The following is a 24,943-nucleotide window of genomic DNA, read 5'->3' as shown; positions in this document are numbered from 1 at the left end:
TTTTTAAACATATTTTGTAGCAATTTGGCAGAAATGCAAATGAATTAATAAAGCAAGCTGCTAAAAGACAACAAGAACTGAAAGATCCACAACTTCGTGATGATTTGGCTGCTGCACGTGCAATGCTTAAAAAACATTCGACAATGTTGTTGACTGCTTCAAAAGTTTATGTTCGTCACCCAGAACTGGACTTGGCTAAAGTCAATAGAGATTTTATTTTGAAACAAGTTTGCGACGCCGTCAACACAATTAGTGATGTCGCCCAAGGAAAGTCATGCCAGCCTACTGATATTTATAGTGGGGCAGGAGAATTGGCCGCTGCTCTGGACGATTTTGATGTAAAGTTGTTTGGAATATTGATATAGTGTTATTCTAAACATTTATTACATTTTAGGAAGGCGTTATTATGGATCCTTTGACATATAGTGAAAAACGGTCCAGACAATTGCTAGAAGAACGATTAGAAAGTATTATTAGTGCTGCAGCTCTTATGGCCGACGCTGATTGTACCCGTGATGAAAGGCGTGAACGTATTGTTGCTGAATGTAATGCAGTACGACAGGCATTGCAGGACTTATTGACTGAATATATGTCAAATGTAAGTCATATTCATTATTTTATAAATATTTTATTTTATAAAGTAATGTAAAATTATCAGAGATGTTTTTGCACCAAATACAAAACTTATTAAAGGTATTATTTTGTACCAAACATTTATGCGCAACACTTTCTGAACTTTATAATACTAATAATTATTGGTACACAAACATTCCAGATGGAACAAGGGATACTTCTCTCATATCAATGAGTGCACCCCGATTCATATTAGCTCAATGATATGGGACCTACAGTTTATCGCCGAGTCCGAACAGCGTGTCTTAAGACACCACTTGTAGAGAAGTTTTACATGGCTGAAATACTCGCCAACATTACTGAGGGTTATTTTGCCACCGTTGAAAATTGTTTGATGTTGCTTGGCCGGGGAATCGAACCCACAGCCTTCAGCGTGCAAGCCGGTTGTGCATGCCATTGCACCACGGTGGCACCCGAGCTTTATAATACTAATAATTTGAAAAAAGAATTTAACCAATTTCCTTCTACTAGGAAATGGCATGTAAGATTAGTAAGTGTGGTTGACTTCCAAAAAATCAGTCACTTTGTTAGAGCCTTAAGCATCTATTCCATATGGCAGTGATACACAAGAAATGTGAAACATTGACTACATAAATGCAACACTGCGGCGTCATCATGTACGACAAAGCAGTAGCAAGGCAAGAGAAATATGTATGTCCAGTAGGGCTACGTTTTTTAAACTTTTTTCTCCAAAATGATTTTGTGTTGCAAGACAATGGTCAAATAAACACTGTTCGGTTAGGTATAAGGATATGCATCCATCATTCCGTGCGGGACTTTTCTCAAACGGTTGAAAATAATCGTTAGTTATAAATGCGTCTACAATTAACTACAAATTGGTTGAAAAGTCATCTATAGATCAACCAGATTGGAAAGTAAAAAAACTGATTATCATTGCACTAGTTATCAACCAGTTTGAAAATAATTACAAAGCAATTATTCTGTAACCTTATAGTTGGTTGCATTAGTTTAAAAGTCATCTGGAGATCAACCAGTAGAAAGCGTTGAATATTCAATAGTGTGCTTTCGACGCAAATAATTCGCATATACACTTTCTTAATTATTTCGATATAAATGCAACATATAATAAGACAAGCTGTCCTTGGATAATATCTGATTTTTGATCTTTGATAAAAAATTCAAAAAACAAACTATTTCGAAAATATAAAAAGTCAGGCTCATCCGTACACTATGCTAATTAGTCCGTTGCTAGGTCTAAGTATAACTTGGAATCTCGTAGATTATAGAATGCTTACGTCAGCAAGATTAAGGATAATTTTAAATACAATCCTAAATCTTTTTATGATTTTTTCAATTTAAAAAGGAAATCATCATCCAAACCTTCTTTATTGAAATTTCAAAATGAAGAATTTGTCAATCAGGGGCCTAATTATGTGATTCGATTCGATTGTGAATTTACTCGTGAATAAGTTTTCGACACGAGGAAAAAACGGCATGATAAGACTCAATCGAAATCGTTGATCGAATGTTTCGAGAGTAACCGGTAATCGAACTATGTGTTCTTCAGGGAATGTTATGAAGGTAGATGTCAAAAAAATGTGTTTATTTCAAAGCAAAAACTAAAAAACAAAATTATGGATGAAAAATGTAAATATTTGTGGAATTTTTTGAACAATACATTGAATAATAATTTCGGAATGAAGTTGTGCTAAGAAAATATGAAAATTAGTAATGTTTGCAAAATTGTTTTGACATTCTTGTTACAGTTTGCTAATACATCTACCTTAATAATTCTCTCACAAAATAAATGAGAGAATTTGGTCGGTGTTTTGACTTAGCCTCTCTGAGAGAGTATTTCCTTTGGTAAAAAACGGGGGATGAACTGTTTAAAATGCACTTTATTAAAAGTTGTTCACCTATAAAATGAAGGCTATTAATTTTAAATAATTTTTTGTTTTGCAGAAATTCATATTTTTTCAACTTGTATTTTAACGACTGCAAACACTAATTTTTGGTTAATGATAGCATGCATATGTATTTATTTTAATTCTAATTTTATCACAATTTCTCAAAACGACTGAAAAGGACTTTTCCCAATTTCTCTTGTTATTTTGTGTAAAAAATGCTCACAATTATTTACTAATATCATTTTTCCTCTATAAACTGTCAATAAACAACAATTTTTTACATTTTAAACAAAAATACAATAAGAAATCTTTCATTTCGTTTATTTACGATAGGCCATTTTGCTACGAGAAATTACTCGCAAATTTATGCTCAATTTCTCGATAATTTTACTCAATAACGAATGTTGTCATCCCAACTTTGAGTACTCGGGTCGAAACAACTCGATATCGAATCACGTAATTAGGCCCCAGGTATGTGATGGAAATCGATTTCGAGCGCAAAACGAGTCAAAAACGATTGTAGGTGTGATGCATGTACATTTTCCGATTTCGTATTGTTTTTGATATAGGTTTCATATTCCATTGTGTTCTATGGAAAACAACGTCTGATGCAATCCGATAATCGTTTATTTTTCACGATTTGAAAACGGCCATATCTTTGTGGTCGATTTATAAACGATGTAATGAATTTTGAGATTGTTTTTAGGAAAAAAGCTGAAAATTTAAACACGGATATAGAATAGATAAGTTCACATTTATTTTCCTTATTTTTGGTAAATCTTGTTACGAAAATATTTGATATTTCTATAAAAAAAGCACAGATCAAAAAATCTACTTTTAACATGTTTGTTTTCTCCAAATTGGTGAACTCCAACTTAATATGTTGTTTTCGACACTAAACTTCCATATCGTCACCGAAAATACCCGAAGACGAAACCCACACTCAAATCGAAATTCGTTTTTTGATGGGATCTGCTACATAAAGTTAAAATACATGCTCTGGCAACATTTCAATCTTCTACGTTCAAAAACAACGATCCTATTGAAGAAATGGCAAATCGGAAAATGGAATAATATTGCAGATTTTGTTGTAATGACGTATCCCAAACCAAGCATTTCCGCTGTTTTGGTTTCATTTATTACTCCCATTCGTATAGGATAATATCCCGTATACTCGCCCTCATAAGAATTATATTCCATAAAACAGTTTTTCATTTTACACCGTTTTTTGCTTTTCCTTTAAAGTTTCTATTTTGTGGGTTACGTCTTCGGGCATTTATGGTGACGATAAAGGCCAATTTAAATAAGAGCACAAATTTATTTTATTTCTTATTAATTTTTTTTTGGCTTTTGCCATCGCCAGGACTAAAAAAGTGTTTTTTATTTCTATTTCTATTTTTTTTTGCTTTTAAGTCCTCCTTCAACCCTTAGCCCACACCATCACCATAAAGTCAAAGAAAATTGTGGAATTAGCTGGTACAGTGCCATGCGATATGTAGACTTTCTACGTCTGTCTGTTTATCCTATCGGATTTTATTTAATTATCGTCTTTGCGTTGATTAATCTTGTACAACCGGTTGAGTAATGTTATACCCTAGACAGACGGCAGCGTTAATTTGCATTAACTGCCTTAATTCAAATTAATTCGTGCATTATCCACATTCTTAATGCACAAAATCAAAGGAAATTTAAACTGAATTTAGCAATTTCAATATGGCAATGCTGTAGAAAATCAATTGTCTTTTGTCAAAATGTCCATGTTTAAGAAAATAAAAAAGGAAAGAAATCAGCAATTTTCGCGTTTCTTCAAAATAAGTAGTGGTCTTTCGCGAGTAGAATAGCAGCTAATCGTTTTCCACGCCTTCTAACAAATCTCTTTTTAAAATTTTTATTTCCACAAAAAATGTCATTACCCACCATACCAATTCTATCGAAAATGTTTTTTAAAGTTTTGCAATATTTTTATAATATTAAAAAAACTCAAAAATATCGCGAATAAATTAAATTTATTTTTTGCTTCATCGTGGTGAAAAGGTCAATGATAGAAAGTGTATTTGTTTCGCATATTTTGTAAAGCTTTATGAAATGGTCTGCTGGGTACAAACAAACAACACAAACAGCTGTTTCATAAATGCAGAAACTATCGTCTGTCAGGGTGAAAAACTAATTCAAATTAGGACATTTTTAATGCAAATTAACTCTGCCGTCTGTCTAGGCTATTATTGGCATATAGCCATGCGGAGGCTACGAATTCTTCTTCTGCCAAGAAAAATGTCCTTGTTAAGAAAAACCGTGGTTTGCTAAACGACGGTTTAAAAATCCGCCATTTTGTTTTATTCAAAATTATAGCCCGTAGGCGCGTTTCACAAATTAAAATGCGTGTGCTCTGTGAGCCGTCCGAAGACAAACGCCATTTTTATTTTTCTTCTGCAGATTAGGAAGCACTAGTCTGTTTTTGTTTGTGGGAATTTAATGAAATTGAAACAACGTGGAATTGAAATTCGATGCGGTTCCCATCACACCTAAAACCAATTCACTCGTTTTGGGCAAATCAATTTGAAATTCATCACATACCTGAACAACTCTGATATTGCAGAATGTTTTGGATTTTTTTTTTTGCCACAACTTATTCTAATTCAACGTATCAATTTCTAGATTCATATTCTTACGAGCTATCTAAGATCGACCAAATGTATATGCCCTTTTTACAATGTCTAAATGTATCCAAAAGTCTACGGAGTTCAAAATCTGTTAAAAGTCCAGGTCCAGACGGGTCATATACAGTGCTGCTCAAAACATTTGCAACTGGAATGACCAGTTCATATTTTGTATAGTTCTGAGGTAGTTTGTGGATTTGAAATCCCAATATTTTTGTAGATTGCTTGTTTATTAAATCCTTTTAAAGATTTAAAAATTAATTTGGAAAATTTCCACTTATTTTACAAAAAATATACAAAACGAAGCTCGAACTCACTTTTGGTTCTGCTCAAAACATTTGCAACTGAGAAAATTTGATTCAAAATCTGAAGAAATTATTTTTGTTTTGATAATATATTGTGAATTAAACATGTTATTTATTATCTGGAGACATCGTAAAGGAAACCAGTTAACTAAAAAAAAATTAATTTTTCGTATAAGGGGACAATTTCTATTATCTTTCGTTCTGGTGACCAATCAAATTTTTCAAGTCATATAACTTAAATATTAATTTATTTATAGGAGAAGTACTCGGTTTCACTACTCCAAAAACATAACCACACATTTTTTGAATAATTTCTATGAAAAATTAAATTTTTCCTGGAAATTATTGTTTTCCCAAAATTTGCCTATTTTGGTATACCGGTGTTCTTGGTATGTATTGTTGTTGTTGTTGTAACAGTGTTTTGTTATGTTTATTTGTTCGTTCTTCTGTTCAATCTGGCTCTGGGTCTATCTCCAGTTCCAGAAAAGTGGCTGCTTCGATGGGATGTAGCCACAGATCCACTGGAGTTAGATGGGTAGGTTTGGCGGGGCAGTTAAAAAGGTGTTGTGTGTCGTGCGGGCCCATGCCGCATACTGGGCATATGTCTTGCACGGCGCGATCGATTTCCGCCCAATACGAATTTAGGGGACTGCAATATCCCGAGCGTAGTTGAGCCAAAACTACTCTGGTTTGTCGTGGCAGCTGACGCTCCTCAGCTGCGATTGATGGAGGATGTACTCCGAGTACTTTATTCACACTATAATTGCTTAAGGCCTTGGCAACTGCGTCCGTGTGAATGCTATTCAATCCTGCTTGATATGCTTGTTGATCTAGGGGTTCTCTCCTGTATCGTTGGACCTCTCCCTCTAGAGCATGGATATCCTTCCTGATCTCCCTGAATGGGCCGGGCCTACCCACAAGATGGTGATTGGGATGGCTCACACGATAACATCCAAGCAGGTACTGCAACGAAAGCATCTCATTGTGTTGCTTTACAGGAAGAATTTTTGCCTCCTCATGTAGATGGTCCACTGAAGATTTGAGGAGGCACCCTGTTGCTGTTCTCAGGGCGGCATTCTGGCAAGTTTGAATTTTTTCCAGTTCGAATCACACAATCTCGGGGACCAGACTGGAGCCGCATAGCTTACCACAGACCGACCTATCGCGTTATACGTGGCCAACAAGGTTTCTTTATCTGCACCCCAAGTGCTGCCGGCCAGGGACTTGAGGACCTTGTTCCTACTTTTCAACTTGTCGCAGATAGCTGTGGCGTGTGCGCACGACGTGAATGTAGTGTCGAATGTGACCCCTAAAATTTTAGGGCAGTTTGTGGTCGGAATTCTGCTACCGTCGACCACGACATTCAACTCACGTCCAAAGTGCGCTGTCCATGTGGTGAACAGAGTGGCTGTAGATTTTGTGGGGGAAATCTGCATATTGCTCAAATGGAAAAAGGTGGTAAGATCGGTTAAATAGTTGTTCAGTCTCTCACAGATGTCATCAGGATAGGTACCAGACGCCAGGATCGTGCAATCATCCGCATACGTCACGATCTCAATGCCGTCTGGAGGGGGTGGAATACAGGAGAGGTAGAGGTTAAACAGTTCCGGAGATATCACCCCACCTTGGGGAACTCCCTGTTTCACTCTACGGGGTTTGGACTTCTTATTCCTGAATTCCACGTACGACTGGCGTCCACACATATAGTTGACTATCCAACGTTTCAAGCTTGGCCGGAGGGTTGTCTGCTCAATGTCCTCAAACAGCGTGGAGTACCTGACTGTATCAAAGGCTTTTGATAAGTCAAGCGCCACCATCACTGTTCTATCGCACGGCCGTCTCTGGTTGAGTCCTTTACAGTTATATGTGGTTATGGCGTGCAGCGCTGTTGTCGTGCTGTGCTGCTTACGGAATCCATCCATGTTGATGATCGGCAACTTGATAGCTATTTCTGATACTGGGGAGGAGCAAGGCCTCAAGTGTTTTTGCTACGGGCGACAAAAGCGAAATCGGTCTGTACGATTCACTTTTGCTGGCATCCTTGTCTGGCTTCCGTAGTGGGACCACCCTGCCCATTTTCCAGACTTCGGGAACAACGAGGGTGGCTAGCGACAAGTTGAAGACTTTGGTGAGATACTCGACTCCCGGCTCATCCAGCTGCTTCAACATTACCATGGAGATTCCATCAGGGCCCAACGCTTTGGATGATTTAGCGTTCCTGATGGCATTGGCAACATCATCCATTGTAAACTGGGGTGGTTCATCCTCGGCAGGAAGAGATCTGATGCGCCCTGTCACTCTCGGGATGCTCGACAAACTGCCGATTGAAATTACTTGCGCACCTCTTCGGGTCAGTCAACGTAACGTCGCCAAACGTGACTGAGGTCCTATCTTCCCTTCTTCCAGGGTTCGAGAGTGACTTAACCGTTGCCCACAATTCACCTATACCGGCTCCAATGTTGCAGCTCTTCAGATGATTTAACCATTTGTTCCGCTTATGCTCGCCGACCAGCCTGCTAACTTCCAGTGTCAGCTCCCTGACTCTGGGGTCATTGGGGTTGATACGACGAAGCTCATCACGCTCATTTGCTAATCCCATTGCCTCTGCTGGGAAATTTGGTCTTACTTCGGGTATTCGACCAGCAGGGATATGGCGAGCGGCTGCAGCAGTGATGATGTCCCGGAACGTGCTTTCCGCTACCCGAACATCAGAAGGATTGGGCAATTCTCTGAAGCGGTGATTGGTGAACTCTCTGAAACTCGGCCAATCAGCTTTTTTATGATTGACGAACGTGCGGCGTTCAGAGGTGATGAAGTCGGGTGGTCTGCTAATGGAGACAATTATGGGGAGATGGTCTGATCCAAGGGAAATGACGGGTTGCCAGGTAACGTCATTTGTCAGACCAAGTGACACGATGGTTATGTCAGGCGAATTCTGACACTCTCCTCTAATTCTGGTAGGGGCGTCCTCATTGACCGTGCAAAACGTAGAGCTATCAATCTGCTCAGCCAGCGCTGTACCTCTCTGGTCGTTTCCGAGGGCCGAATGCCACATCTCATGATGCGAATTAAAATCCCCCAGGACCAGACGATTATGACCTTGCAAGAGCGGGCTAATGTCAGGCCTATAATCAGGGATACAGCTATTTCTCGGCGGGATGTATACATTCAACAACTCTATCTCGGCAGCTCCACACCTGACTGCTACCCCCATACATTCCATGTACGGGTCATTAGAGACAGGCTCAAGCGAGATAGGTCTGTATTGGACAGACTGGTGCAATAGGAAAGCCAATCCCCCACCTCCACTTCTGGTGCGATCTTTCCTCAGAACATTGTAACCATCACAATGCTCTAAGCTGTGGTTGTTGTTGTTGTTGTTGTAACAGTGTTTTTGTTATGTTTATTTGTTCGTTCCTCTGTTCAATCTGGCTCTGGGTCTATCTCCAGTTCAAGAAAAGTGGCTGCTTCGATAGGATGTAGCCATAGATCCACTGGAGTTAGATGGGTAGGTTTGGCGGGGCAGTTAAAAAGGTGTTGTGTGTCGTGCGGGCCCATGCCGCATACTGGGCAGATGTCTTGCACGGTGCGATCGATTTCCGCCCAATACGAATTTAGGCGACTGCAATATCCCGAGCGTAGTTGGGCCAAAACTACTCTAGTTTGTCGTGGCAGCTGACGCTCCTCAGCTGCGATAGATGGAGGATGTACTCCAAGTACTTTATTCACACTATAATTGCTTAAGGCCTTGGCAACTGCGTCCGTGTGAATGCTATTCAATCCTGCTTGATATGCTTGTTGATCTAGGGGTTCTCTCCTGTATCGTTGGACCTCTCCCTCTAGAGCATGGATATCCTTCCTGATCTCCCTGAATGGGCCGGGCCTACCCACAAGATGGTGATTGGGATGACTCACACGATAACATCCAAGCAGGTACTGCAACGAAAGCATCTCATTGTGTTGCTTTACAGGAAGAATTTTTGCCTCCTCATGTAGATGGTCCACTGAAGATTTGAGGAGGCACACTGTCGCAGTTCTCGGGGCTGCATTTTGGCAAGTTTGAATCTTTTTCCAGTTCGAATCACACAATCTCGGGGACCAGACTGGAACCGCATAGCTTACCACAGACCGACCTATCGCGTTATATGTGGTCAACAAGGTTTCTTTATCTGCACCCCAAGTGCTGCCGGCCAGGGACTTGAGGACCTTGTTCCTACTTTTCAACTTGTCGCAGATAGCTGTGGCGTGTGCGCACGACGTGAATGTAGTGTCGAATGTGACCCCTAAAATTTTAGGGCAGTTTGTGGTCGGAATTCTGCTACCGTCGACCACGACATTCAACTCACGTCCAAACTGCGCTGTCCATGTGGTGAACAGAGTGGCTGTAGATTTTGTGGGGGAAATCTGCATATTCCTCGAATGGAAAAAGGTGGTAAGATCAGTTAAATAGTTGTTCAGTCTCTCACAGATGTCATCAGGATAGGTACCCGACGCCAAGATCGTGCAATCATCCGCATACGTCACGATCTCAATGCCGTCTGGAGGGGGTGGAATACAGGAGAGGTAGAGGTTAAACAGTTCCGGAGATATCACCCCACCTTGGGGAACTCCCTGTTTCACTCTACGGGGTTTGGACTTCTTATTCCTGAATTCCACGTACGACTGGCGTCCACACATATAGTTGACTATCCAACGTTTCAAGCTTGGCCGGAGGGTTGTCTGCTCAATGTCCTCAAACAGCGTGGAGTGCCTGACTGTATCAAAGGCTTTTGATAAGTCAAGAGCCACCATCACTGTTCTATCGCACGGCCGTCTCTGGTTGAGTCCTTTACAGATATATGTGGTAATGGCGTGCAGCGCTGTTGTCGTGCTGTGCTGCTTACGGAATCCATGTTGATGATCGGCAACTTGATAGCTATTTCTGATACTGGGGAGGATCAAGGCCTCAAGTGTCTTTGCTACGGGCGACAAAAGCGAAATCGGTCTGTACGATTCACTTTTGCTGGCATCCTTGCCTGGCTTCCGTAGTGGGACCACCCTGCCCATTTTCCAGACTTCGGGAACAACGAGGGTGGCTAGCGACAAGTTGAAGACTTTGGTGAGATACTCGATTCCCGGCTCATCCAGCTGCTTCAACATTACCATGGAGATTCCATCAGGGCCCAACGCTTTGGATGATTTAGCGTTCCTGATGGCATTGGCAACATCATCCATTGTAAATTGTGGTGGTTCATCCTCGGCAGGAAGAGATCTGATGCGACGTAATACTCTTCTCTTCGCCCTGTCACTCTCGGGATGCTCGACAAACTGTCGATTGAAATTACTTGCGCACCTCTTCGGGTCAGTCAACGTAACGTCGCCAAACGCGACTGAGGTCCTATCTTCCCTTCTTCCAGGGTTCGAGAGTGACTTAACCGTTGCCCACAATTCACATATACCGGCTCCAATGTTGCAGCTCTTCCGATGATTTAACCATTTGTTCCGCTTATGCTCGCCGACCAGCCTGTTAACTTCCAGTGTCAGCTCCCTGACTCTGGGGTCATTGGGGTTGATACGACGAAGCTCATCACGCTCGTTTGCTAATCCCGTCGCCTCTGCTGGGAAATTTGGTCTTACTTCGGGTATTCGACCAGCAGGGATATGGCGAGCGGCTGCAGCAGTGATGATGTCCCGGAACGTCCTTTTCGCTACCCGAACATCAGAAGGATTGGGCAATTCTCTGAAGCGGTGATTGGTGAACTCTCTGAAACTCGGCCAATCAGCTTTTTTATGATTGACGAACGTGCGGCGTTCAGAGGTGATGAAGTCGGGTGGTCTGCTAATGGAGACAATTATGGGGAGATGGTCTGATCCAAGGGAAATGACGGGTTGCCAGGTAACGTCATTTGTCAGACCAGGTGACACGATGGTTATGTCAGGCGAACTGTGACACTCTCCTCTAATTCTGGTAGGGGCGTCCTCATTGACCGTGCAAAACGTAGAGCTATCAATCTGCTCAGCCAGCGCTGTACCTCTCTGGTCGTTTCCGAGGGCCGAATGCCACATCTCATGATGCGCATTAAAATCCCCCAGGACCAGACGATTATGACCTTGCAAGAGCGGGCTAATGTCAGGCCTATAATCATGGATACAGCTATTTCTCGGCGGGATGTATACATTCAGCAACTCTATTTCGGCAGCTCCACACCTGACTGCTACCCCCATACATTCCATGTATGGGTCATTAGAGACAGGCTCAAGCGAGATAGGTCTGTATTGGACAGACTGGTGCAATAGGAAAGCCAATCCCCCACCTCCACTTCTGGTGCGATCTTTCCTCAGAACATTGTAACCATCACAATGCTCTAAGCTGTGGTTGTTGTTCAGCTTGGTTTCCTGCACCGCCGCGACCTTGATGTTCTTCCGACTCATAAAATCTACTATCTCCTCGATCTTACCTCGGAGTCCATTGCAATTCAATTGCAAAAAGGCTGCATTTTCGGGGATTGGGACAACAACGGCTGGTGTTAAAGGCTGCGTGTGCGGTTGTTGTCGAGGGGACTGCGGGGGAGTTTCGTAATCAGACGACGAGGGAGTCTCGTAATCCGATGACGACTCACTGGGGACTGTGTTCACACAGCATGCAGCAACATGTCCCTGTCGTAGTCCCTCACGTGGACGAGTCCAGAGCAACCCCTTAGATGCACCCACTCCTGACATCTGTTGCATCTCACCGAAGGTTGGATGTTGGTGAAGATGCGGATGTGACAAACTGAGCACAGATATATTGGTCCTGGGTTTTCCTCCGTCCCGGCTCGGACCAGTAGAATTCGGAGCAGGCATTCCGGGATATGCTGCTCCTAATACAGAAAAACGAAACAAATACGAACATCTACACACTGAGGTGGCAGCCGCTGGCCGGAACATTGGTTTTGTGTTGTTCCGGGTCAATCCGGTACGAAAGAACCCGCTGCCGTGGGATTGTCTTGGTATGTATCGGAGCTGTTTGTATAGATTTATCGGTGTCAAGTCTTTTTTTAACATCTGTTGATGACCTCTAAGAAATCTGCTTAATAATTCATATAATTAAAAAAAAATTCATATAATTAATAATAAATAATAGGCTTTGTAAGCTTTCTTTGTTTTGATATTGAATAAATAAATAAATAAATAAATAAATAATTATTTGATCATCCTCTGCAGTAGATGTTGTTGTCCTTGCATCCCCTTCCCATCTTATGGCGATCTTAGTTCTTTTTACACGGTATCCAGCCCCAGTTTTAGATATTGTGATGTTCCTATGTTTATTTTTGGACCTCGTTGGACCCACAATTTTCAAAAATTACCATTTTAGCAAAGCGTTGATAAAAATTTCTGGTCATAATTTAAGTTTTTCTTAAAAAATTAGACATGTCTTGTTTTCGGCATACTTGTCTATCAAAAGTAAACATATGTGGGATAAAATGTACTCATCATGGAAGCTTTTTGTCCCCTTCTTCTGATTAAAAACAATTTGATGCCATCAATACAAAAAACTCGTCAAAAATGAACTAATAGATATTCGTACCACGGAGTTGCAAATATTTTGAGCAGGCTAAAACATGTGTTCCTCCGATATTTCGCACATTTTTTAAACATAAGTGTTCATAACTGAATAATCCTTTTTAAATCTTGAAAATATGGTCAATAAAAAATCAAATAACAAAAACAAACATATTTCAAAACACAAAATGTCCCTAAAAATAGACTGAATGTGATATAGGCATCTGAGTTGCAAATGTTTTGAGCAGCACTGTACATTAGACACACCTTTAACTCTATTGTTTAATTATTTCCTTAAATTTGGCTACTTTTTTCATTTCATTTATTCAACAATTGTAATATAAAAAAGTCAACATGGCCAATAACTTATATTATCTTACTACAATATCCAAACATTCAAGAACTTAGAAGTAAAGAATTAAAATAAAAAATATATATATATATATACATAAATACTATGCATACTATGATTAATGTCTATCAAAGGAATTCATGGAAATACAAATATAAATAGACTCCCTAATCATAGCCACTAACCACTGCACTTCACTTAACAATTGTTAAGAAAAGTGGAGGGGAAATGAGCAAGGGAGGTCCCTACACGAATGAATGCTATGTTTCACTCAATCACCAGAGTGAACATAGAAGGTCTACAGGAATCAAACCCATAAAAAATGTAAAAAAACAAACAATATAAATATGGCTCCCCAGCCATAAAAATCACAAATATATACATATATATGTAACTAGTGACTAGTAAACAAACATTAATCTACTTTAATCTATTAGAGAGATGCTCAAAACACCTTCTCTAAAAAACAAAGGTGGAGAAAGCAAAATTACGTAGGTCAAGAGGTAACTGATTCCAAAATCTTGCAACCCTAACAACAAAAGAATGCTCTCCTATCCACGTCGAAAATATAGGAAATGACAATTGAGGATTCCTGATGTATCGACTAAACACAAACTTATTAAAGAGGGGAGAATTGACGTCCTTCATTATCCTATAGTGGCATAAAAGAAGGCGATATTCAACATACTTGTCAAAGGACAAGCCCAGAAATTTAACAACAAACTGCGAAACATGGTCACCACGCCGCAAACCAAAGACATAACGCACAATAGAATTAACAACCTTACGAACACGCAGCATTTGACAAGAATTAGCTTCAGAAACAACCTCCAAACAGTAGTTTACATGAGACATCAACAACGACATAGCAACATTCCACCTAACATTAAGGGGTAAATATGCTTGGAGACTATAAAGCCTCCTAAGCTGAAAGCGAACACGAGACAACAGAACATCAATATGCGTTACAAAACTAAGCTTGCAATCGATGATTACACACAAGCACCGAATTTCACCAACAACAATAACAACAGAAGAACTTACACAGATATTAGGAACTACCGAATTAACAGGCGCATTAAAAACAACAGCTTCAGTTTTATCCCAGTTGATCGCCAACCCATTAGAGGAGATCCCCAGTGATAGGGATTGTAGCACAGAGTTTGATAAATTCTCCAGATTCGAGAGATTTACACTCCTGAAGAAAACATGGATGGCATCCGCATACATAAAAATACTACAGCCAGAACCCGAAATTGAATCCACAATGTCATCAATAAACATTATAAATAACAGGGGCCCAAGCACCGAACCCTGCGGGACACCACACCGAACATCACTAACATCAAACCGAACACCCCTATGCTCCACAAACTGGGGCCTTCCCACTAGATACGAAGAAATTAAACTACAGGCAGAAAGAGAAAAACCAAACTTATGCCTCAACTTGTGGGGCAGAAGGCCATGATCAACGGAATCAAAGGCCTTGGACAAATCAAGACCAACAAGAAACCAACATCAGAACCAACCATAACAAATGCAAAGTACTACTATGGCCATGTCGAAACCCATACTGGGAACTACTCAAACACTTACGGTAATCAATAAACTCTACAATAGCATTTTTAACAATGTGTTCAACAATCTTCGAAGATTCGTGTGATTATACGAAACCCCTTTCTTTGGCAAAGGCACAACACGAGCTACCTTCCAGGCTTGCGGAAACGTCGATGTCATAAAAATAGTGTTGATAAAATGCAAAAAGTGACCACATATATAAGGAAAGACACACCCAAAAAACTTAATAGGCAAGCCATCAACACCAACAGCACCAGACTTAACCTTACGCAAAGCACTCACAACATCTCCAATATACACACAGTAAAACCTAAAGGAATCCTCAACATTGGTCTCATCCTATTAACCATCAAACTCGAGTTGCTCACACCACAAAAATAATCATTAACCACACCATCATCGAGACAACCAAAGGACTTAAGCGATTTCCACAATTGAGTATCATTCATACGACCAAACATTGTTTCATAAAACTTAACTCGACGAGACACAACAGGCAAAAAAGAGAACAAGTTTTGAAACAACAGATCAAAAAGGGCAAGCTGATGATCAACATCACTTGTGTTATACAAAGGGCTAAAATCGAAATTACACAAAAAGTTTCCAATTCCCAGCCAATCAGCTCTATTAAAATCCAGGAACTCAATTACCTTCTCTTCAACCACAACTGGAATTTCAATCATACCAAAGATTAAAGCATGATGAGAAACTCCACGGCACTGCCCCTGGGAGGAAAACCCTACACTCAAGGCATCACTGACGAGGCAAAAATCGATCAACGAGGTGGAACCATGATCAAAGTGCGTTGGCTTGCAATTGTGGACAATAGACAATCCCAGAGATCGACACAAGTTACGCAACGACACTGCATTCGATACTCTAAACAAATTCACCCTTATTACGGTTGGCGTAGTCGTAGACGTTCAAGTGGCGTAGACGTTGTCGTAGGCGTAGTCGTAAGATACATTTTTAAATGATGAAAAATTATATAGAACGAAATTTTCTGTCTTTTACAGCATTTTATATCCTTAAAAAATCGAAAGAAATACATTTGCAATTCCCAGAACGCATTTCTTGGTTTAAATACAACATTTATTTTTTTTGATACGACAAATCGGTATTACGTATGGCGTAATACGACAAATTGGTATTACGTATGGCGTTGAAATACGAGGAAAGAGTCGTGACCGATTTTGTAAACGACAGTATATAAAAGTAAAAACAAATTAATTTTAAAAGATTTTTTTGGCAATGATTACACTGTGCTACAGTGAAAATTTGCAGGGGTTCTAGTGCATAAATTCGGTTTTGTGGGAGTCCACAGAAGACGAAAATACCGTTGGTTTCTTTGTGTCACTTCGGTTTTTCATTTTATAATGGTAAATGTAGTGAAAAATGGGCTTTCTTGGATTTTCAACTTTAAACGGACATAACTTCTTTTTTCCACAACCGATCTGCACACACCGTTTTACGTTATAAAGGGGAGAGTAGAGCCTTTCGAACAAGCCATAGATTTTTAAAATCGGTTAACAAATGGCTAAGTAATAGTGGTTTAAGTGTGACAAAAACGCATTAAAAAACAGTAAAATGTGTTTCCTTGTGCTCTAGGCTGCTTAAATGACACCTAACAGTACAATTATTTACAGTTAGCAAATATGAAATTTAGTTGGCTTTCCAAAATGGGAAAAACCAAGAAAATCCGTTGAAAAATGAATGCGTTATGGCATTTGTTGTGCTTCAACTTTTTGGTTTTTTTTCATATTTTCCTTTATAAAACATTGATACCTTGTGCGTAATTGTTAAGCAGGATAATCACAATTAGAATCATACATGCTAAGATACCCATCTTTTATAAAGGAAAATATGAAAAAAAAAAACAAACAGTGTGTGTAAATCGGTTGTGGAAAAAAGAAGTTATGTCCGTTTAAAGTTGAAAATCCAAGAAAGCCCATTTTTCACTACATTTACCGTTATAAAATGAAAAACCGAAGTGACCCAAAGAAACTAAAGGTATTTTCGTCTTCTATGGACTCCCACAAAACCGAAGTTGTGCATCAGAAATCCTGCAAAAAAATTTTGTCCACTTTTGTATCACAGTGTTATTAAAATATATTGGAAAATAACTATAATAAATACAAATTTTACTACTATGCTTCATTTGCATGAGATAAATTTCGTGTCTTTATCAGATGACAAACTTTCTATTGAAAATCTGTTAGAGTCCTCATATAACGATTGATGCAATGTAATTTTCTTAGTTTTTGCTCAAAAGATGATTTCAAACGAATTGTTTTACAATTAAAAAAATATATTTTTTAAATTTAGTATGAGAAAAAAATTGTCGTTATCGTAAATGTTACGTGGTACCAAAAAATATCCCTACGACAACGACTACGCCAAACACTTATTTTGATTGTAAAAACTGTAGGGTTAGTTTTTCTTCTGAATTAAAAGTTTAAAAATGATCTACTAATAATTCTAATAATGTTTGTTGCCAAAAGAATTATTTAAAAGTTGAAATTTTAGCTTTTTTGTACAAAAACATACATAATACCAATTAGACGTTACGACACGTCAGCTTGCAATTTTGGATACGACAACGCCAACCGTAATAAGGGTGATTATAATTGAAGTCACCACAAACAATAACATTCGAATACGAATCAAAAATATTCTCATGAACTCTGTGAAAGCACTCAATATCGCCACGGGGCAAATACACAACAGTAAAAAGCACGATGGCGCCACCCAAACGCAGTTCAACGCACAAAGACTCACATACACCATAATTCATCGACCGAAGAACCACCTTATAGGAAAATTTATCGCACACAGTCCAAGTGAAAGTAATGTGGACAGCCAGTGCATCCAATTTTATATTAAGTTTTTGAAATATGTTCATTACAAACATTGCAGATACATTGGGATGGCATGTTTACAAATGTGCGTACGTATGTATGTGAGGTTATGCAAACCAAAACAACCGGCAAAAAACAGCAGGTAAAATAAATCGATGCGGCACAGCAAAAAAACAGGAATTACTTATTGACTCCAACAAAGATCACTTCCAGTCAACCTCAAAAATTGCTAAAAGCATATATACAGCCGGGTACTACTGGATAAACTTCAAATTTCAACTTTTAATTATTTACTTGACGGAGCAAAAATTATAGACTTGTCATGTAGGGATCACAAGATCATTTTCCCACTTTATGGAAAAAGTCATACATAATACGTCTTCACAAGTCCGGAATTTTAACAAATGTATCGAATTATAGAGGAATTGCAAAATAAAGTTCTATTCCGAAATTGTTTGAAAAATTAATTACCGCTGTAATTCCACACAAAATTCAACCCACTCTAAGTCAATATCAGCATGGTTTTCGCAGTGGTCTTTCAACCGTTACTAACCTGGTTCAATTTACATCAACTGTAATAAAAGGATTCCGAAATCGTAGTCAGACTGACACATTAGAATCATTTGTTGATCTCGGTGCATTAATGGACCCAAAATTGAATTTTAATGTCCATGTTATATCTATGCTAAATAAGGCCCATGGAGTCTTAGGGTTTATTAAACGATGGGCCAAAGAATTCTCTGGCCCGTATATAACAAAGCAACTATTTACGTCTCTTGTTAGACATATTTTAGAATATGCTTCCGTGGTATGAGATCCCCATTATGCAATATACTCTGATAAAATCGAATCCGTGCAAAAACAATTTCTTCTTTTTGCACTAAGGGTTCCTCATTGGAATAGCGATTTTGTGTTGCCTTCCTAAACTAGCAGGTTAAAATGTATTCGATTGCCTACATTAAAAAGTAGACGCATTATGTTGAATACTATTTTTATTTAGTTGCACTAAAATCGTGCTACTCCAGAGATGCAGCTTCTAGCAAACACACATATTACAACACATTTACTTTACATTTCATTTTTTAATACTTCATTATAAGGAATCTACAAAAAATCGCCAATTGACTCTATCCTGCGCCATGTGACGTATTTGGGACCAGGGGGGTTACGCGATGCGTAAGGAAATTAAATGCGTCTCTAATTCGTTTTTATATGTCCTTTCGCAACTATTTTTGTTCCTTTTTCCTTTCTGGCATCACCGCAATCTGTAATACAAAAGTGTATGTCAAAATCGTGCGTTAATGCAAATATCTTGCGTTAACAAAATACCAAACGCAAACGCATCGCAATACAGAGTAACTGTTGAGATTGAAGATTGTACTTTGATAAAATAAACTGTAATAATATACATTGTAGTTTGCTTTGATATAATGTTTGTCATACATAAGTTTTATATGTATATATCGAAAATAAAATTTTCATTCGTTTGCTTGTTTTCAATATTAAAACACGTCTTTTAACAGGTTATGGGCCTGAACGCGTAAAATTTGTTAAACTTTTTTGAGATTACAATTTCGATCTGTAATGGCGACGAACAATAACCTTATTGAGAAGCTCCGCGGAAATGAAAACTTCGAGGATTGGAAGTTTGCCGTAATGGCTTATTTTCAAATGAAAGAATTATGGGCGTCCGTGGAAGGCACGGAAACCAAGCCGGAAAAGAAGACTCAAGCTAGAGCAGAATTAATAATGTTAGTGGATAAATGTGTGTATCCTCATATTCGAGAGTGCAGCAGTGCCAAAGAAATATGGGATACATTGAATGAAGTCTTTGCTGATTCTGGTCTAATAAGAAGAGTCGGCCTTATCCAGAGTTTCTGTTCAGCGAAACTTAATAGTTTTGCGTCCGTGGAAGGGTATGTAAACGATATACTGACGAGCGCGCATAAGCTAAGGAGTGCTGGATTGAAGTTGAGGAGTACAAACCAATGATCATGGGCATACAAAGTTCAGGAATGAAAATCACTGGTGATTCTATCAAGCTGAAACTTTTGCAGGATGTACGACCCCGTGATGACGAAAATATAGCTCTTCCTAGCCGCCAGAAACCAAAATCGGAAGGTCCAAAATGTTTCAATTGCCAGAAATATGGACATATTGCTGCTAGGTGTCCAAATAAGTCGAATGCAAAGAAGAAGGCAAATGCTATGATTGGTTCTTTCTCTGTAAGTAGCACCGCAAAGGAAAATTGGTATTTTGACTCTGGAGCTTCGGCTCATATGTCCTCCAACGAGATGTTCTTCAATGGGAAGCTGGAACCCAAGACTGCCGAAGTGACAATTGCGAACAATTCAAAAATCAATGTTAAAGGCATGGGTAAGGTGGAATTGACAACTCGTGTGGATAAGCAATCCGGAAGCGTTGTGCTCAATGATGTACTGCTTGTACCTGAATTGTGCCTTAATCTTATCGACATCAAAAATAGTGCAAAATGGTCACGAAGTTCATTTTAATAATAATGGCTGCAAAGTTATCAACAAAGATAAGGAAGTAATTGCAGCTGGATATCATGTGAATGGCATGTTTCAATTGAAGACTTCAAATCATGGTGCTTACATGGGCAAAACTCCACAAGATGGTAAAATGTGGCACAAGCGAGTAGGACATGTGAGTAGTGAAATTTTAAAGAAAATGATTGAAGGAGCTGTAACTGGGATCACTTGTGAGCCATGTAACATTGAGTGTGTTACTTGCTACAAAGGAAAATTTTCAAGGCATCCATTTCACGAATCAGCAAATCGTACCACTGATGTCCTTCAGTTGCTACACTGTGATGTTTGCGGTCCAATGGAATGTCGTTCATTTGCAGGCTCAAGATACATGCTGATCTTTGTTGATGATTTTTCCTCAAAAGTTTTCGTATATTTTTTAAAGGCGAAAAGTGAAGTGGCTGAGATGTTTTTGGAATTCAAGAACAAAGTCGAAAACGAGACTGGCAAAACAATCACAATTCTCAAGACCGACAATGGATCTGAGTTCTGCAATTCCAGAATTAAATCTATCACCGTGCAAAGTGGTATTCAGCATCAAACTACCGTGCCTTACACACCGCAACAGAACGGTAAGTCAGAAAGAATGAATCGTTCTATTATCGACAAAGCAAGATGCCTCCTAATAGATTCCAATCTGCCTAAAGATTTTTGGGCAGAGGCTGTTAATACTGCGGTATATTTATTGAATCGCACTCCTTGCAAAAGCCAAAATTTCAAGAGTCCTGATGAAACCTGGTATGGTGTGAAGCCTAATGTGAAAAATTTGAAAGTTTTTGGATGCAAAGCTGTCATTCAGATTCCAAAGGAGAAACGCAAGAAGTTGGACCCAAAAGGCAAAGAGGTTATTTTTGTTGGTTATTCAAAACATCCGACTTCTTACAGATTTTACGATTCCAAAACCAACAGATTTCATGTACGAATCGGAACCTAAACAAAATGGAGTTTCATTTTACAAAATTGATCTCGGATGTGTTTCAGTGGGGGAAGAAAGTCCCATCATTCAGGAAGTACACAACATTGTAAATATTACTGGTCCGGAAGAAAATTCCGAAGAAGAGTTTGAAGAATGTACTGATTTGACAAACGAAATGAATGATGAAGTTGGAATCACATCTCCGCAACTAAGAAGGTCTTCCAGAGCTATGAAACCTAATCCAAGATATGCGCAAGTGAGACATATTGAATGCCCTGAAGAGCCGACAAGTATGAAACAAGCTCTAAAAAGTGATCACTGGAAAAGAGCTATCGCTGATGAACTAAATGCTTTAGCTGAAAATGGTACTTGGGAAATAGCAAATTTGCCTCCAGGAAAGAATGCAATTGATAGCAAATGGACATTCAAAATAAAAAGAAATTCCAACGGTGAAATTGAACGCTACAAGGCGAGACTCGTAGCAAAAGGATACTCACAGAAAGAAGGAATCAACTACAGTGAAACCTTTTCTCCTGTTGTGCGCTATTCATCAGTTCGACTCCTCCTGAGCTTGGCAGTGCGTTACGATTTGGACATAGATCAAATGGATGTGGTGACTGCATTTCTACAAAGTGATCTCAAGGAAGAAATATACTTGAAGATTCCAGAAGGGTGCAAAGAGGACAAACGCAAAGTTTACCGCCAAAAGAAATCGATATACGGCTTGAAACAGGCAAGTAGGGTTTGGAACAGAAAATTGGACGAAGAACTTAAGAAAATTGGTCTTACACAATCCAAAACCGAGCCCTGTATTTATTTCAAAACACAAAATGGGGAGAAAATTTACGTTGCAATTTATGTCGATGACATATTAATTTTCTCGAATAATCAAAAACGAAAAGGGCATATAAAGGAAAGTCTCTCAAAATGCTTCAAGATGAAGGACATTGGTCCGGCGCATTACATATTGGGGATGAAACTTACAAGAGATAGAGAAAATGGAAAGCTATGGTTGGATCAAAAACTATATATAGATGATATGTTGAAAAAGTTTAACATGGATCAATGCAACCCAATTTCAACTCCAATGGACATTAATCAGAAAGTTACCAAAGATATGTGTCCTACAAGCGAAGAAGAAAAAAGTGAAATGGTAAACGTACCATATCAAGAAGCTATTGGAAGCATTATATATGCAGCCCAGGTAACAAGACCAGATATTTCATATGCAGTGGCGGTGCTTTCGAGATTTAATAAAAATCCGGGGAAAGCTCACTGGCAAGCCGTCAAGAGAATTTTTCGGTACTTGAAAGGCACAAACCACTACGCATTGGAATTCAGCAAAGATGATTCAAGCCAAATAGATGGATTTACTGACGCAGATTGGGCTGGTGACGTGGACGACAGAAAGTCGACCACCGGTTATGTTTTCAAATTCCAAAACGGGCCAATATCCTGGAACTCAAAGAAGCAACAAACCACAGCACTTTCTACCACCGAAGCTGAGTACATGGCACTATCGACTTCAGCACAAGAAGCCATGTGGTTGAAATCACTTCTCACAGAGCTTAATGAATTTCAATCTATCGAAATCAAATGTGACAACAAGAGTGCAATTTGTCTTTCTCGAAATAGCAAGTTTCATGCTCGGTCTAAACACATCGACATTCGCCACCACTTTATTAGAGAATTAATTGAAGAAGATCAAATAAAAATATCCTATATAAAAACAGGAGAAATGGTAGCAGACGTGATGACCAAAGCATTGCCATCCTCTAAGCATATCCACTGCTGCAATTTACTTGGAATCAAAGACCAATCTAGTGGGGGTGTTGAGATTGAAGACTGTACTTTGATAAAATAAACTGTAATAATATACATTGTAGTTTGCTTTGATATAATGTTTGTCATACATAAGTTTTATATGTATATATTGAAAATAATATTTTCATTCGTTTGCTTGTTTTCAATATTAAAACACGTCTTTTAACAGTAACCCCCCAGGATAGACCTCGGTTTCGGTGTTCAGCTTCCACTGATCTGCGCCAAGTGCTTTTTTGTCTGCCTACATTTCGTTTTCCTTGAGGGTTCCATTGCAGACTGGTTTTAGCGATGTCATTGACACTTTTACTACGTAGAGTGTGTCCGATCCATGACCACTTTCGCTGTCGAATTTCTTGTGCTATTGACCTCTGGTTACTTATCGTATGCAAGTCACTGTTGGTAATACAGTCGGGCCCTAATATTCTGTTTATTTTTCTAAGGCATTTGTTTACGAATACTTGGAGCTTCGTTGTTACCTTCCATGATTCGCAGCCATATAAAATAACAGAATTGAATATGTACATTTTATGCCGCCTCGAAATTTGCGATGAATTCCATACTTTAGCGAGGGAAGCATAATCGCCACGTGCTTTGTTTATACGATTTGCTACGTCTGCATCCGTTCCACCGTCAGTTGAAATGTTGCTACTAAGGTATATAAAGCTATTGACGTCAGCAATTTCAGCCCCATTTGAATACTATAATGGTGATACAAATTTTGAATGGTAGTGTGCCATCACATTTCCTAATTTCGTTCATTAGAATTAATGTTCCTTTCAGATCTAGTAGATACTATCAAATTCTTTAGACAGATTTTCACCGCACAATTTATTCAAAGGGCTATATGTGTAAAATGTGTGCTGATTGTAAAAAATAACATAATTTTATTTTTAAATGAGTAGTATATGTTTCCTTTAAATTTTAACTGGCTGATGAAGTAGATTCTGTAGCTTGTTTTCTATTTCCTTCTCATACCCCATCATGATGCGGATCATGGTGTGTACGCGATCCATACGAAAATGGAGGTCGCCCTCTCGGTCGGCAGGGGTTCGAAAAAAGCTAGTTTTGATAGGCTCGACATACGCGTAAATTAGGCCGGGGCGAATTGTATGGAAGGAAAGAACCTTAATGGGCCCTTCGGGTTTCTGATTCCTGGGATTGAACTGAGCAAATAATTCCACTGGCCATATGTCTGCGATGAAAATCGAGCCTCCCCATTTTGACTTGAAGTTTTTTATTGGTGTTTTTTTTTTGGAAATTTTTGCATATAACAGCCGAAGCATTGAGATTTGCTATCCAACACAAAGACCAAAATTGTAGTCAACATTGGAATGCGAATGAATGGAACGAAAATACCTTTGGTTCGTTTGGGTCACTTCGTTTTATTATTATATAACGGTAAAAGTAGTGAAAATCCGGGTTTCTTACATTTTCAAATTTAAACGGGCATGAAAACGCCAATTGTGGGTGTTCTCACTAGAATGAAGGGTTGGTTTTCTGCTGTGAGCCTCGAAAATATTTCAATAGTGGAAATATTTTCCTGAAGATTCATCCCCCAAGGAAATATGAAAATGGAAAAAAGGAAAGAAAATGCGATGTATTAGAGGTTTGGAGTAAGAACAATAATGGTTCTTTATTGAATTCAGTGAAACAAAGCGGCTGCTTACCAAGGACAACAGTATTGGTTGATGCTCAGTTAACAAGTGTTTATTGAAAGTACGTTACAAAGGCAAGTTCAGTAAGAAAATTCAAAGAGAGAATGAGAGCATACATTGCACAATTTTGGACAGAGTTAGGGATGCCGAATACAAATATTTCGGAACATTGAACAATGAAAATAGGGTTGCCAGTTGGGGAAATCCGACGTAAACATCCCGGGCCC

The 24,943-nt window shown here is 39.0% G+C and overlaps 1 protein-coding gene across 4 annotated transcripts in view; it reads left to right on the top strand.

Annotated features, from left to right (window-relative positions):
- Positions 1–24,943, top strand: part of alpha-Cat (catenin alpha) — a 204,151-nt gene that overhangs the window by 35,746 nt on the left and 143,462 nt on the right. For all 4 annotated transcript variants that reach the window (XM_073992454.1, XM_073992448.1, XM_073992438.1 and 1 more), the window contains 2 exons: positions 21–338; positions 395–598. In XM_073992454.1, coding sequence (XP_073848555.1) covers positions 21–338; positions 395–598 — 522 coding nt within the window. The remainder of the gene's footprint in view (positions 1–20; positions 339–394; positions 599–24,943) is intronic.

The sequence above is a fragment of the Musca autumnalis genome, unplaced genomic scaffold (genome assembly GCF_047663935.1).
Source record: "Musca autumnalis isolate F117 unplaced genomic scaffold, ASM4766393v1 scaffold_1, whole genome shotgun sequence".
Classification (NCBI taxonomy): Eukaryota; Metazoa; Arthropoda; class Insecta; order Diptera; family Muscidae; genus Musca; species Musca autumnalis.
This window is presented reverse-complemented; position numbering and strand designations above follow the sequence as displayed.